Genomic DNA, 15119 nt, shown 5'->3' with positions numbered 1-15119 from the left:
CAACCAGCAACCTTTAGATTACTAGATGACCAGCTCTACCTCCTGAGCTACCATCCCCTTAATATGTTCAGATTATCAGATTTATTCCGATTTAAATCCTTGTCTTTACTTTGTTGTTGTGGCTCTATCTAGTGGTGGCTCAGGAAAACTACACAAACAGAGCCAATGGCTGTGGAAAGCCAGTCTTCCAACCAACCGGTCAACCAGTTTACCAGTCACTCAGTCTACCTGTCAGTCATCCAACCAACCGGTCAACCAGTCATCCTTTTTACCAGTCATTCAGTCCACCAGTCAGTTAGTCTACCAGTCATTCAGCCTACCAGTTAGTCAGCCAGTCTACCAGCCAGCCAGCCAATCAGCCAGTCAGTCGATCAGCCAGTCAGTCGATCAGCCAGTCAGTCGATCAGCCAGTCAGGCTACCGGGCACTCCACCAAGTAGTCAGCCTATCAGTCAACCAGTCGGCCAGTCAGTCGATCAGCCAGTCAGTCAGTCAGTCAATCAGCCAGTCAGTCAGTCAGTCAATCAGCCAGTCAGTCAGTCAGTCAGCCAGTCAGTCAGCCAGTCAGTCAGCCAGTCAGTCAGCCAGTCAGTCAGTCAGCCAGTCAATAGGCCAGTCACTCAGTCAATCAGCCAGTCTACCAGTCACTCCACCAAGTAGTCAGCCTATCAGTCAGTCAGTCAGTCTACCTGTCAGCCTACCAATTAGTCAGCCTATCAGTCAGTCAGTCTACCAGTCATTCAGTCTACCAATTAGTAAGCCAAACGGTCATCCAACCAACCAGTTAGCCAGTCATCCATCCAACCAGTTTGCCAGACAGTCAGTCTATCAGACAGCCATTCGACCGGTCAGTCTACCAGACAATAAGGCTACCGCTTCCTGCAGCAGGTCGGTCCAGCGCTTCCTGCAGCAGGTCGGTCCAGCGCTTCCTGCAGCAGGTCGGTCCAGCGCTTCCTGCAGCAGGTCGGTCCAGCGCTTCCTGCAGCAGGTCGGTCCAGCGCTTCCTGCAGCAGGTCGGTCCAGCGCTTCCTGCAGCAGGTCGGTCCAGCGCTTCCTGCAGCAGGTCGGTCCAGCGCTTCCTGCAGCAGGTCGGTCCAGCGCTTCCTGCAGCAGGTCGGTCCAGCGCTTCCTGCAGCAGGTCGGTCCAGCGCTTCCTGCAGGAGGTTGGTTCAGGGTTTCCTGCAGGAGGTTGCTACAGCGCTTCGTGCAGCAGGTCGGTTCAATGCTTCCTGCGGGAGAATACTTCAGCACTTCCTGCAGGAGGTTGCTATAGCGCTTCCTGCAGTGCAACCCTAACCCTATCGTGGCTGCTTAAGAGGGGATGTGGTTGCTTAAGGAGGGACATGGTTGCTTAAGGGGGATGTGGTTGCTTAAGAGGGGACGTGGTTGCTTAAGAGGGGACGTGGTTGCTTAGGAAGTGACGTGGCTGCTTTAGAGGGGACGTGGCTGCTTTAGAGGGGACGTGGCTGCTTTAGAGGGGACGTGGTTGCTTAAGAAGTGACGTGGCTGCTTTAGAGGGGACGTGGTTGCTTAAGAGTGGACGTGGTTGCTTAAGGAGGGATGTGGTTGCTTAAGGAGGGATGTGGTTGCTTAAGAGGGGACAGGGTTGCTTAAGAAGTGACGTGGTTGCTTAAGTGACATGGCTGCTTAAGGGGAAACGTGGCTGCCTAAGAGGGGATGTGGCTGCTTACGAGGAGAAGTGGCTGCTTAAGGGGACGAAATGGTTGCTGAAGTGGGGACGAGTTAGCTTAAAATGGTTCATCGTTTGCAGTGAAAATAATCACATCTCAATTTTGGAACTGGTCAACTCACCTAGGCTTATTGATTACAGTGCAGTGGTGCGCTTGAGTGGAAGTCAGCCCATGTCCTGTAGTGAGAGCTGGGAAGTGTTCTGGCGGCAAGTGTTAAAGAATGTTTAAAGCTGAAAGGGTGTATTAAATGATTGAGTCATTACCTCCTCCCAGTGACCTGTAGTAGGTGTAACACTAATGAATCCAAACAGAGAAAGCTTTTTTTATCCAAACCATTTGTAATATTCATCATAATACACCACATTATAAAAATACAGCCTTATATGTACATAGAAAAGGTAGAAAACACCTTATCAGAGGAGGAGGAAGTGGGAAGAAAACACTTCCTGTTTCTAAATCTCCTTTAAATCAAAATAAATCATTGATCATGAAAAAAAAAAATCTATTTCAGAAAATAAGGAAAAAACGTTTTTTTTTTTGTTTTTTTTACCAAAAAGTTTTAAACAGCTCCAGGAATTCAACTGATTTTAACAGTGAATGTTAATCTGCTCGGTCTGAACGGTGGAACCACGGTGCTGCCATCACTTCACTCATCTTGTTGCTGCTCCTCAGGAGATCTCCGTGGGTTCTCCTGCTGTCTCTATCAGCGTCACCTCCCCATCGTCTCCTTCCACCATGAGTCCGTCCTGCTGGAGGACCACCACCTCCTCAACCTCTCCTCCCTCCTCCTCCTCCTCCTCCTCCTCATCCTCTTCTCCCCCCACCACCTCCTCCTCCGTCACAGCCCCGTTGCTCTGGCTCATGGCCTCCAGTCGGAGGCGGTACTGCTCCGCCTCCTGCTCCTTTCGCATGAGCTGCTGCCGGTACTCCTGGGCCTTCCTGTTGGCCTCCTGGAGCTGGAGTTGGAGGGCCTCCTGGGGGAGGACCAGTACCAAGATGTTGGAAACACCAGGGAGGCAAGGGTACAGGGAATGCTAGCCAACCGTTTGCTTGGACCTGGGACTACGGTTCAATACGCACACGTATCAACGGCGCGTTGGTGCAGTGGAGGGTGTGGCCGAGTGCTGCTTCCTATTCAATCCACTGGTTTTATTTGTTTTTCTCAACTGCACCCTGCAGGGTTAGGTACCCTATTAATCAAAAATTTAATTATACATAGGTATATATATTTTTTTCTATATAAACCGTACAGTTACCATGGATACGTAGCGAACAGTGAGCCCACTGTACCATTGCATCCCTAGTGATCAGAGGATTTCACACAATGTCAACAGCACCGACTGACTGTTCTGCTGACCGACTGTTCTACTGACCCACCGACTGTTCAACTGACTGACCGACCCACCGACCCACCAACCTTCCTACCGACAGAGCGACTGTCCTACCGTCCCACCGACCGTTCTGACCGTCCCACCGACCGTTCTGACCCACCCACCGACCGTTCTGACCCACCCACCGACCCACCCACCGACCGTTCTACTGACCGACCGTTCTGACCCACCCACCGACCGTTCTACTGACCGACCGTTCTGACCCACCCACCGACCGTTCTACTGACCGACTGTTCTGACCCACCGACTGCCCTTCTGACCGACCATCCTACTGACCTACCCACAGTTGACTGACTCTTTTACTGACTGGCTCACCGTGTCTCCTTCCCGATTGGTCAGCTCCTTGGGCTCCAGCTTCCTCTTCCTGTTTGGGGGGGGCTGAGGCTCCTCCTCCACCACCTCCTCGGTCACTGCGTTGGCTGGAACAGCCAGTGCTGCAAACACAGGTTGCCATGGAGACACGTCAAACATGGCAACACGACACCATGGTTACCGTGTACGTCACCACGATAATGCATCACCGTGTATGTCACCATATTAACGCCTCACCACGGTAACGCGTCACCGGTCAGTCAGTAGAACGCTTGATTGACTGTTCGCTCTACTGACTGACTGACCAATTGTTCCATCACCACGGGTAACGCGTCACGCCATTGCATTACCATGGTCACTGTGTACGTCACCACGGTACAAGTTGCTATGGAGCTCACCCTGCTGACCGTGCTGCATGGTGACGAAGAAGGGTTGCCCAGTGGTCTGCAGGTTGCCATGTTGGTCCGTTACTATGGTGATGACCCTCTGACCCCCATCAGTCAGCACTGTTGCATGCTGGGAGTCCAGAGCACTGGCTGCAATGGCCTCCTCTGTCTCACCTGCCGTTCATACACACACAGTCAATACAAGGCCAGGTGTGAAGTGGGTGTGTACTTCGTATGTACCCAGTGTGTATTACCAGTGGCTGCCTTGCTCAGCAGCTCGGCCAGATTGACCACGCCCCCCTGGATCCCAGGAAGTCCCTGGATGATGAATTGAGGCTGTGAGCCGCTGCTAGCGTCCATGCTAGCACTACCCTGGCTCTGCATACCCTCCTACACACACACACACACACACACACACACACACACACACACACACACACACACACACACACACACACACACACACACACACACACACACACACACACACACACAGTGAGCCACGCCTTTACAGTAGTACTATATATACACACTACGTAGACAGTGTAGTACCTGCAGCAGCAGCATGAGCTCCGTGTGCTGCACGTCCACGGCGATGTCGAACGGCGTCTTGTCGAACTTGCTGAGGGCATGCACGTCGGCCCCGTGCTTCAGCAGCGTCTCTGCCACCTGCGGGTGGCGCTGCTGCGCCGCCCAGTGCAGCGCCGTCATCTTAAGCATGTCCTTTGCGTTTATGTCTGCTCCGCTCTGAGAGGAGGAGCTGATTAGTACTACTGCTACCAGTACTCACTCTGTCTAGCACTTGTACTTACTGTCTAGTACTTACTCCATCTAGTACTCATACTTACTCCAACTAGTACCAGTACTTACTCTGACTAGCACTTACTGACTAGTACTAGCACTTACTCCGGCTAGCACTTACTGTCCAGTACACGTACTTACTGTCTAGTACTTGTACTTACTCCGACCAGTACTTACTGAATAGAACTTACTGACGAGTACTCGTACTTACTGTCTAGTACTCGTACTTACTCTGACCAGTACTCGTACTTACTCTGACTAGCAGCTCCACAATCACTGTGTGGCCCTCGGCTGCCGCCATGTGCAGAGGGGTCCTGTCCACCTTGGTACGGGCGTCCCTGCTGACGCCTGCTCGCAGCAGGACGTCGGCGGTGGAGTAGTGACCGTGCTGCGCCGCCAGGTGGAGGGGGGAGGTTCCCAGCTGGAGGGGGCAGAGTCACACCTGAGTCTGCTGTGTGTGTACTAGTACCCAGTCAGTAGTGAAGAGCAGAGTGTGTACTCTGTGTGTACTAGTACCCAGTCAGTAGTGAAGGGGGCTCCGTTCGCCATCAGGATCCGAACTTCGTCATCTTGACCTTTACGAGCGGCTTCCAGGAGCCGCTTCCCCAGGTCCACCAGAGACATCTGCAAATACACACAATATATACACGCAATACATAAGTACACTGAATACTAATATATAAATACACTGATACATAAATACAGCAAAATATATACACTGATATATAAATACATCCATCCATCCATTTTCCTTCGCTTATCCCGGGCCGGGTTTCAGTGGCAGTAGGCTGAGCAAGGAGCTCCAGGGCTCCTTCTCCCGGCAACGTTTTCCAGTTCCTCCTAGGAGACGGCGAGACCCCCAGGCCAGCTAGGATATGTAATCCCTCCAGCGTGTTCTGGGTCTACCCCGTGGTCTCCTACCAGTTGGACGTGCCCGGAAAACCTCCAAGGGAAGGCGCCCAGGAGGCATCCTGATCAGATGCCCCAACCACCTCAACTGGCTCCTTTCAACGCGAAGGAGCAGCGGCTCTACTCAGAGCTCCCTCCGGATGTCCGAGCTCCTCACCCTCTCTCTAAGTAGCCCAGCCACCCTACGGAGGAAACTCATTTCGGCCGCTTGTATTCACGATCTCGTTCTTTAGCTCACTACCCAAAGCTCATGACTATAGGTGAGGGTTGGGATGTAGATGGACTGGTAAATTGAGAGCTTTGCCTTCCAGCTCAGCTCCCTCTACACCACAATAGTCCACTACAACACCTGCATTAATGCTGACGCCGCACCGATCCCCCTGTCCATCTTACGCTCCATTTTCCCCCCTCACTCGTGAACAAGATCTCGAGATACTTGAAATCCTTCACTTGGGGCAGCAACTCGCTCCTGACCCGGAGGGAGCAATCCACCATTTTCCGACGGAGAACCATGGCCTCAGACTTGGAGGTGCTGACCCTCATCCCAACCGCCTCACACTCTAATGCAAACTGCCCCAGTGCGTGCTGGAGGTCACGGTCTAATGAAGCCAACAAAACCACATCAGCTGCAAAAAGCAGAGATGCAATTCTGGGATTCCCAAACCGGACAGTCTCCTCACCTCGGCTGCGCCTTGAGATCCTGTCTATGAATATCAAAAACAGAATCGGGGACAAGGGGCAACCTTGGCGGAGTCCAACACCCACTGAGAACGTGTTTGACTTTGTGCCGAGAATGCAAACACAGCTCTCACTTTGGTTGTACGAGGCCCGGATGGCTCGTACCAACAACCCCGGTACCCCATACTCCCTCAAGCCCCACCACAGGATCCCCCAAGGGACACGGTCGAAAGCCTTCTCCAGCTCCACAAAACACACGTAGACTGGATTGTCAAACTCCCACGACCCCCCCCCCCAGCAACCCTGCAAGGGTAAAGAGCTGGTCCACTGTTCCACATCCAGGACGGAATCCGCATTGCTTCTCCTGAATCTGAGGTTCCACAATCGGCCGGAGCCTCCTTTCCAGCACCCTGGAGTAAACTTTCTCGGGAAGGCTGAGCAGTGTGATACCCCTATAATTGGAGCACACCCTCCGGTTCCCCTTTTTAAAAATGGGAACCACCACCCTGGTCTGCCACTCCACAGGTACTGTACCCGACATCCACGCGGCACTGAAGAAGTGTGTCAGTCAAGACAGCCCAACAATGTCCAGAGCCTTCAGCATCTCAGGGTAAATCTCATCCACCCCCGGCGCCTTGCCACCGAGGACTTCCCCTGACGACGTTTTGATCGGGTTCAGGAGTTACTCAAAGTGCTCTTTCCACCGCCCAACAATACCCCCAGTCCGGGTCAGAAGGTCTCCTCCCCGACTGAACACAGCCTGAGCCAAGCCCTGCTTTCCCTTTCTGAGTCGCCGAACAGGTTGCCAGAACTTCCTTGAGGCCAACCGAAGGTACTTCTCCATAGCATCCCCCGAACTCCTCCCACACCCGGGTTTTTGCTTCAGCGACCACCGAAGCCTCAGGCCTTCTAGCCTCCCAGTACCTTATTGCTGCCTCAGGAGACCCCCTGGGCCAGCCAAGCCCCAAAGGCCTCCTTCAGCTTGACGGCTTCCTTCACCGCTGGTGTCCACCAACAGGTTCTTGGGTTACCGCCACGACTAGCTTCCGACCACAGCTCCCAGCAGCCGTCTCCGCAATGGAGGTTTTGAACTCGACCCACTCGGATTCCATGTCCCCAACCTCCCCCGGGATGCTCGAGAAATTCTTCCGGAGGCGAGAGTTGGAAACCTCACGGACAGGGGCATCCACCAGCCTTTCCCAGTTCACCCTCACTACATGTTTGGGTTTACCAGGTCTGTCTGGCAGCCTTCCCCACCATCTGATCCAACTCACCACCAGGTGGTCAGTTGATGGCTCTGCTCCTCAGTCCTCCGCACACACAGTCAGAGCGTTCACCTTAGCAACTTGCAAAGAGGCGACCCTCTTGTTCACTGGGGAGAACTCCAACACAATGGCACTCAGCTGGGGGCTCGTAAGTATCCTCACACCCGCCCGGCCCCTCTCACCCTGGGCAACTCCGGAAAAGGAGAGAGTCCAGCCCCTCTCCAAATCGTGCAGTTGCTGCAGATTTGTGGGCTGCACATCCATGATGCCAATCTCCCGTTCCACCACATCCCAAAGCTGCTCTATTGGACTGAGATGTGGCGACTGTGGAAACCATTGGAGAACAGTCAACTCATTGTCATGCTCTAGAAACCAGTTTGAGATGATTTGAGCTTTGTGACATGGTGCATTATCCTGCTGAAAGTTGCCATCACAAGATGGGTACACTGTGATCATAATGGGATGGTCAGCAACAATATTCAGGTACGCTGTGGTTTTTAAACAATGCTCAGTTGGTACTAAGGGGTTTAAACTGTGCCAAGAAAATATCCCCCACACCATTACACCACCACCACCCTGAACCCTTGATACAAGGCAGGATGGATCCATGCTTTTACAATGTTAACGCCAAATTCTGACCCTACCATCTGAAGGTAGCAGCTGAAATGGAGACTCATCAGACCAGGCAACGTGTTTACAATCTTCTATTCGTCCATTTCTGGTGCATGTGCCAATTTTAGCGTTTTTTTTAGAATTTTATGTTCTGAGCTGACAGGAGTAGCACCTGGTGTGGTCTTCTGGTGCTGTAGCCCATCTGCTTCAAGGTTCCACGTGTTGTGCGTTCAGAGATGGTATTCCGCATACTTTGGTTGTAACCAGTGGTTATTTGAGTTACTGTTGCCTTTCTATCGTCTGGAACCAGTCCGCCCATTCTCCTCTGACCTCAACAAGGCATTTTTGTCCACACAACGGCCGCTCACTGGATATTTTTCTCTTTTCGGACCAGTCTCTGTAAACCCTAGAGATGGTTGTGAGTGAAAATCCCAGGAGGTCAGCAGTTTCCGAAATACTCAGACCAGCCCGTCTGGCACCACTAACCCTGCCAGGTTCAAAGTCACTTGAATCCTGTGTCATCCCCATTCTGATGCTGGGTTTGAACTTCAGCAAGTCATCCTCACTATGTCTACATGCCTCCATGCAATGAGCTGCTGCCATGTGATTGACTCATTAGCTATTTGTGTTAACAAGCAATTGAACAGGTGTACCTAATAAAGTGGCCGGTGAGTATGTATACTAATACATAAATACACTGAATACTAATGCATAAATACACTGCAATATGTACACTAATACATAGATACACTGAAATATATGCGCTAATACAAAAATGCACTGAATACTAATGAATACCCTGAAATACATATACTAATACATAAATACATAGAAATATATACACTGAAAACAAATACACAGAAATATATACACTAATACATAGAAATATATATACTAATACATGAATACACTGAATACAAATGCATAAATGCACAGAAATATATATACTAATACATAAATACACAGAGTACTAACACATAAATGCACAGAAATATACACTACTCACAAAAAGTTAGGGATATTCGGCTTTCGGGTGAAATTTCAGGATGAACCTAAAATGCACTATAACCTTTACACGTGAACTTAATTTGACCTTCTCTAAACTTTTGAATGCACATGTCCAGCTGTTCAATGTTTCACTACTTTTTGCACAACTTGCTGTTCTCCAACAAGGAGCTGAACGGCAAAATTCACAACAGGTGTTTGATCCATGAATCCACCAATACATTTCCTGGTTCAATTAGAATTGATATTTAAAACAGTCCTCTTCATCATGCTGTTCACATGGTGACATCATGAGACCAAGACCACACCTAACAACTGTTCAACAGCACATCGCCTTTGCGAGGGTTAGGGATAGCTACAGAGATACAGAGACTGGAAGAGTCACAGTAAGGCATAGAAGTGGACGTCCTTTGGCCACATCCCGCACTGATGAGCGCTTCATTGTGAACAGTGCCCTGCAGAACCGCATGATGATGCCGCACAACTCCAGGCACATTTAAGGGAGGTGAGAGGCACCAAGTGTTACGTCAGACCATTCAAAACCGTTTCCATCTGCGTGGTCTGCGTGCTAGACGACCTGCAAGGGTACCTGACCACACCACCAGGCGCAGGCATCATGGTCTTGCATGGGCCAGGCAGCATTGACGCTGGACGAGGGACCAGTGGCCTCAGTGCTGTTCTCTGATGAAAGTCGATTCACGTTGAGCAGAAATAATGGCCGCCAACGATGTTGGAGAGTCAAGGAGAGCGCTATGCATCAGCCACTGTTTTTACCAGACAAGCCTTTGGTGGTGGTGGTGTTACAGTGTGGGCAGGTGTGTCTAGTCAATACAGAACTGCCCTACACTTTGTGAATGGTACAGTGACAAGCCCATACTACCTGAATGACATCATTCATCCAGTCATTGTGGCCCTGCATGAACAACACAGGCCTCATTTCATCTTCATGGACAACAATGCTCCAGCTCATGGAGGTGGCATCATTAGGGAACGGCTGCTGGAGACTGGGGTACCTCAATTGGAGTGGCCTGCACTTTCTCCAGACCTGAATCCCATAGAAAACCTATGGGATCAGCTGAGTGGCCGTGTAGAGGCTCCTAACTCTGTACCCCAGAACCTCAATGACCTGAGGGTTAGGGTTAGGGCCCTTCAAGAAGAGTGGGGGGCCAGGCCTCAGCAGACAATAAGTCGACTTGTGAACAGCATGAGACGTCCTTGTCAAGCTGTAATTGATGCTCAAGGGCACATGACAAGTTATTGAGACATTGACATTTGTTGTTGTGGTGGTAAACCCACCACTGTTGTTTCCTTTTGTTTCAATAAATTGTTTGGTATGGGGAAATCACCATTGCATCTTCTACCTATGTGCCCTATTTTCATCATTAAATATCACTGTAGCGTCAACTTTACATTTTCCATAAATTTCACCCGAAAGCCAAATATCCCTAACTTTTTGTGAGTAGTGTATATACTAATACATAAATACATTGAAACACACAGAAACACACACACTGAAACAAACACAGAAAAACACACAGACAGAAACACACCCACACAGTCTCTAGTAGGAGTGAAGAGAAGCGTCCATACCATAGAGCATGAACAGAGGATGCTGCTGTTATTTGGCTCGACCATAGAGTATGAACAGAGGATGCTGCTGTTATTTGGCTCTACCATAGAGTGTGAACAGACGCTCAGTGTGATGAACGTAAACAGAACAGGCCGCAGAGCCCAGCTTACCGATCAACACCTGAGCGCTGTCCTACACACACAGATTTTGATCTGGCAAAAAGGGTGACCAGCAACACTGTTGTCATTCAATCCATCAATGGTGAGTTGTTGTATTTTTGATTTAAATCAATTTAAAATGAATAATAAAATGAATTCATTAAAAAATGGGATAAGAGGAAATAGACTTTATTCTTGCTCATGTTTCACCTCATCTACTAATGGTCTGGCACGCCGCTCAGTTTTAAAAACGAAATGTGGCCCTTGAGCCCAAAAGTTTGCCCAACACTGATGTATACCCTACATACTGCAGGGTATCTACCACTGTACACTGCAGGATACATATGGTAGATACCCTACATACTAAATACCAATATATACCCTACCTACTGCAGGGTATCTACCACTATATACCCTACTGCAGGTAGGTACAGTACTAACAGGCTACAGTGCTAACCTGTTAGCACGGTGCTAACCTGTTAGCACGGTGCTAACCTGTTAGCACCGTGGAGCCAGTCGGCACCGCGGAGCCTGGTAGCACCGCGGAGCCTGGTAGCACCGCGGAGCCTGGTAGCACCGCGGAGCCTGGTAGCACCGTGGAGCCTGGTAGCACCGCGGAGCCTGGTAGCACCGCGGAGCCTGGTAGCACAGTGTTCTAACCGGATGTCTTTACCTTGGAACGTGGCAGATGTTTTCTCCGCGTGTGACCCGGAGCCTCCGCGGCGGGACACAGAGCAGGGCGGGGCGGGGTTCAGCTGCTCTACTTGTCGGTTCAGCTTCGGGCGGGGGTTGGGTACTTCTTCTGGGACCCGGAGCTTCTGCTTCTCGGGGGGTGAAGAGACACACGCCGCAGCGGAAAGAGAGAGCTCGTCTGTAGCGCGGGTGACTTGAACGGACGGATCGTTTTGAACGGATCATTTGAACGGATCGTTTTGAACGGTTCATTTGAACGGATCATTTTGAACGGTTCATTTGAACGGATCATTTTGAACGGTTCATTTGAACGGATCATTTTGAACGGGTTTGCTTATCTAACCTTTCGTTAAAACCAGATGTGCTGCCGGAATGACTGAAAGGAACATGAATAATAAGCAACACTGACATTATTATTATCATTATCATTAATATATCATTGTGGTTATTGTTATTAATATTATTTTAAATTATATTGTTTTTATAGTATTATTCTATCGTGTTCACACACACACACACACACACAGTTGATTGAATGAAACAGACGACAACGCTATGTGTGGATTATGAAAATCAATCAGTTTATTGGAAAGTTCCTCATCAGCCACCGCAGCAGAGAAACCCACACACTTCATCTGTGTCGAGTGGATGATCATAGATAATCATAAGAATCATAAGAATCATAATAATCACACCATGTGATCAATTGCGTTGCGTTTAATGGCGTCGTCATGGTAGCAGGTCGAGGTCAGCGAGCAGCGCGTCAACATCAGCGATGGGAGTTCTCCAAAAAGAGAAGGCTGAGAACTGAGAGAGCTCCCCCTGCAGCGAGGGAGGGAGGGAGAGAGGGGGAGAGTGTGAGGGAGAGAGGGGGGAGGTTATATACAGCAGCACCTCTGAACCCAAACTCCCATGAACCTCAATGATCCAAGAAAGTGGCTTCCTGTCAGTAGTTCAGCTCTAGGGTTAGGGTTAGGACCAGGTCTAGGACCAGGTGTAGGACCAGATCTAGGATCAGATCTAGGACCTGACCACTCATTGCTACTCCTGGGGTTCCACTCAGGACCCCGACCGACCCACCCTCACCTCCTCCTCCTGGTCCTCCCTTTTGCTGTGATTGGCCGGCGCTGGGGCGCTCAGGCCCAGGTCCTCCAGCGCCGCGGCGTCCAGCGCTGGGATGGGCTGTCTCCAGAACAGGAAGGAGTCGTATTTGCTGCTGGACCTTTCCAACATGGCGGCACCTGGAGGCGCAATGAGCGGGGCTTAGCACGAGCATTTCTGTTTTTGAAGAACCTTGAGGGTCCTTGAGGCCGACGGTTCTGAGTCGCCGCTGTCAGCACCACCAACGACTGAAAGGTGACTAATTTCAAAGGTTTGTTCCTTAAAAGCACAATCTCCGAAATGCCCAACCTTCCAACCGGAGGTGCAGGTTGCTGCTAGAGCCCCCTGCTGCTTGGGGGAACAAAAACCTCCATAAAAACGCTGCACGCGGGTTAGCACCAGGCCCCGCCCCTTAGAACCAGGCTCCGCCCCTTACACCCAGGCCCACCCCTAAGACAATTTGATTGGTTTGAAGCACGACAACAGACCAGTGTCTACACCCTTTTCTAACCCACTATTCCTCTCCAAGTTCCCAACACCACACCCAGAATGCACCGCCTCTTTACCCAGAATTCACCCCTCTTTACCCAGAATGCACCGCCTCTTTACCCGGAATAAGATAAAATAAACCTTTATGTCCCAAACCGGGGAAATGTACATTGTTCCAGCAGCAAAAAGGGGACAGCAGAAAATAGAGCATATCATGGTAAGCACTAAGATGCACCGCCTCTTGACCCGGAATGCACCGCCTCTTGACCCGGAATGCACCGCCTCTTGACTCGGAATGCATCGCCTCTTGACCCGGGATTCACCGCCTCTTGACCCGGAATGCACCGCCTCTTTACCCGGAATGCACTGCTTCTTGACCCAGAATGCACTGCCGCTTTACCCACAATTCACTGCAGCTTTACCCACAATTCACTGCCGCTATACACAGAATGCACCGCCGCTTTACCCACAATGCACTGCAGCTTCACCCAGAATGCACAGCTTCATAAAAAATTTCATTTTATACAGTGATTTGGATTCCAAATCTGGGGTCCACGGTGCCTCTAGGTTCCTCTGATTACTCTTAGTATACTCCATACTAATACAGTGGTACCTCGACTTATGACTGTAATTCCTTCTATAAGAACGGTCGTATGTTAAAACAGTCGTATGTCGAAGAAATTTTTCCCATATAAGTATGAAATCATGAAGGGTGAAAATAAACAAAATACACACAAACACAGTCAATATGAAAAAAATATCGATCATTCCACGAACTTTGTGCACACACGATGTAGGTCGCCCGCTGACTGACTGCTGACTGGCCGCTGACGCGCCAACTCAAATTTCCACGGTCGTATCTTGGAGCAGTCGCAAGTCGATACAGATTTTAGCGACTATCGCTACTCGTATCTTGGATTAGTCCTAAGTAGATGCAGTCATAAGTCAAGGTACCACTGTATATGTGATGAGTATACTCCATACTAATATATGTTTTGAGTGCCACGCCCAATTCCTATACCACAATGCACCTGGAGCACGGCATGTCATGAAGCTGCTCCTGCATGGTTTTACCCTTTATGTTCAGAAAACGCAAAACATATTAAAAATGTCCTGAAATATTAAAATGCCAAAGAACGCTTGGTTCTGGAGTGAGGGGAGGTTTGCAGGGGAAAGTGGGTCAGTGCAGATCATAATAATAATAATAATGACAATGACAATAAAATATAATAAAAAAAAAAGAATAATAATAAAGTCATGACAATACCGAATTGCAATTAAACCTAAAAATAACCAAAACTAGTAAAAATGTACATTAAACAACAAACATCTGGAGGCTGAAACAGACTGAAATAGATGACAGGGTTAGGGAGAGATCAGTTACAGTTAGAATAGAATCAAACTGAGCGCCATGTTTTATTTTTATTCTAAGGAGCTGCGTGCAGCTGATAACGTCACGATAAACAGGTTGAAGCCGCAGATCCTCCACAAAACACGCTGTCCATGACGATGATGACTCTACAGTCATATATATATGTATATATATATATATATACATACATATAGATATATATATATATATATAATAACACATATAACATCAAAACACGCTGTCCATGACGATGATGACTATATATATATATATATATATATAAATATATAAATAAAATCATAACGCGGTATGGTGAATACAGTTGCTTCATATCCCATAATAATATTCCGTCAGATTCACCTTTTCACACCAAATCCGCGTGGATCCTGAGGAGAGCGCGTGGAAAGCGACTGACCGTCTGTCCGTCCGTCTGACTGACTGTCTGTCCCTGTCTGTCCGTCTGACCGCCTGTCTGTCCCTGTCTGTCCGTCTGACCGCCTGTCTGTCTCTCTCTGTGTCGCCGCACCCACCCACACGCGCGCGCACGTACTGCTGAAGATGTGGCGCGCGCGTTGCGTTGCAGTCTAATATACACTGTATATTTAACTATATTTGTATAATACTATATACTTATACTACCACATATTTATACAATATCATATATATAAAACTCTGTATATATTTATA

General features: G+C 49.3%; 2 protein-coding genes across 2 annotated transcripts; both read right to left on the bottom strand.

The window, feature by feature from the left end:
- Positions 1-2054: 2054 nt before the first annotated feature.
- gabpb2a (GA binding protein transcription factor subunit beta 2a) lies at positions 2055-11596 on the bottom strand. The gene is made up of 8 exons (XM_080011299.1): positions 11451-11596; positions 5097-5204; positions 4834-5001; positions 4332-4526; positions 4034-4169; positions 3792-3953; positions 3397-3515; positions 2055-2664 (listed from the first exon to the last, which is right to left on the bottom strand). Exons 2-8 carry the CDS (start codon positions 5202-5204, stop codon positions 2359-2361), a joined length of 1194 nt encoding a protein of 397 aa, XP_079867425.1. The 5' UTR covers positions 11451-11596; the 3' UTR covers positions 2055-2358.
- A 432-nt stretch (positions 11597-12028) lies between these two features.
- mllt11 (MLLT11 transcription factor 7 cofactor) lies at positions 12029-14951 on the bottom strand. Its single transcript, XM_080011377.1, has 3 exons — positions 14793-14951; positions 12557-12711; positions 12029-12292 (listed from the first exon to the last, which is right to left on the bottom strand). The coding sequence occupies exons 2-3, from the start codon at positions 12701-12703 to the stop codon at positions 12200-12202; spliced, it is 240 nt and encodes a 79-aa protein (XP_079867503.1). The 5' UTR covers positions 12704-12711; positions 14793-14951; the 3' UTR covers positions 12029-12199.
- Between the last annotated feature and the right edge of the window lie 168 nt (positions 14952-15119).

The sequence above is a fragment of the Zeus faber genome, assembly GCF_960531495.2.
Source record: "Zeus faber genome assembly, chromosome: 1".
In the NCBI taxonomy this organism is placed as follows: domain Eukaryota; kingdom Metazoa; phylum Chordata; class Actinopteri; order Zeiformes; family Zeidae; genus Zeus; species Zeus faber.
This window is presented reverse-complemented; position numbering and strand designations above follow the sequence as displayed.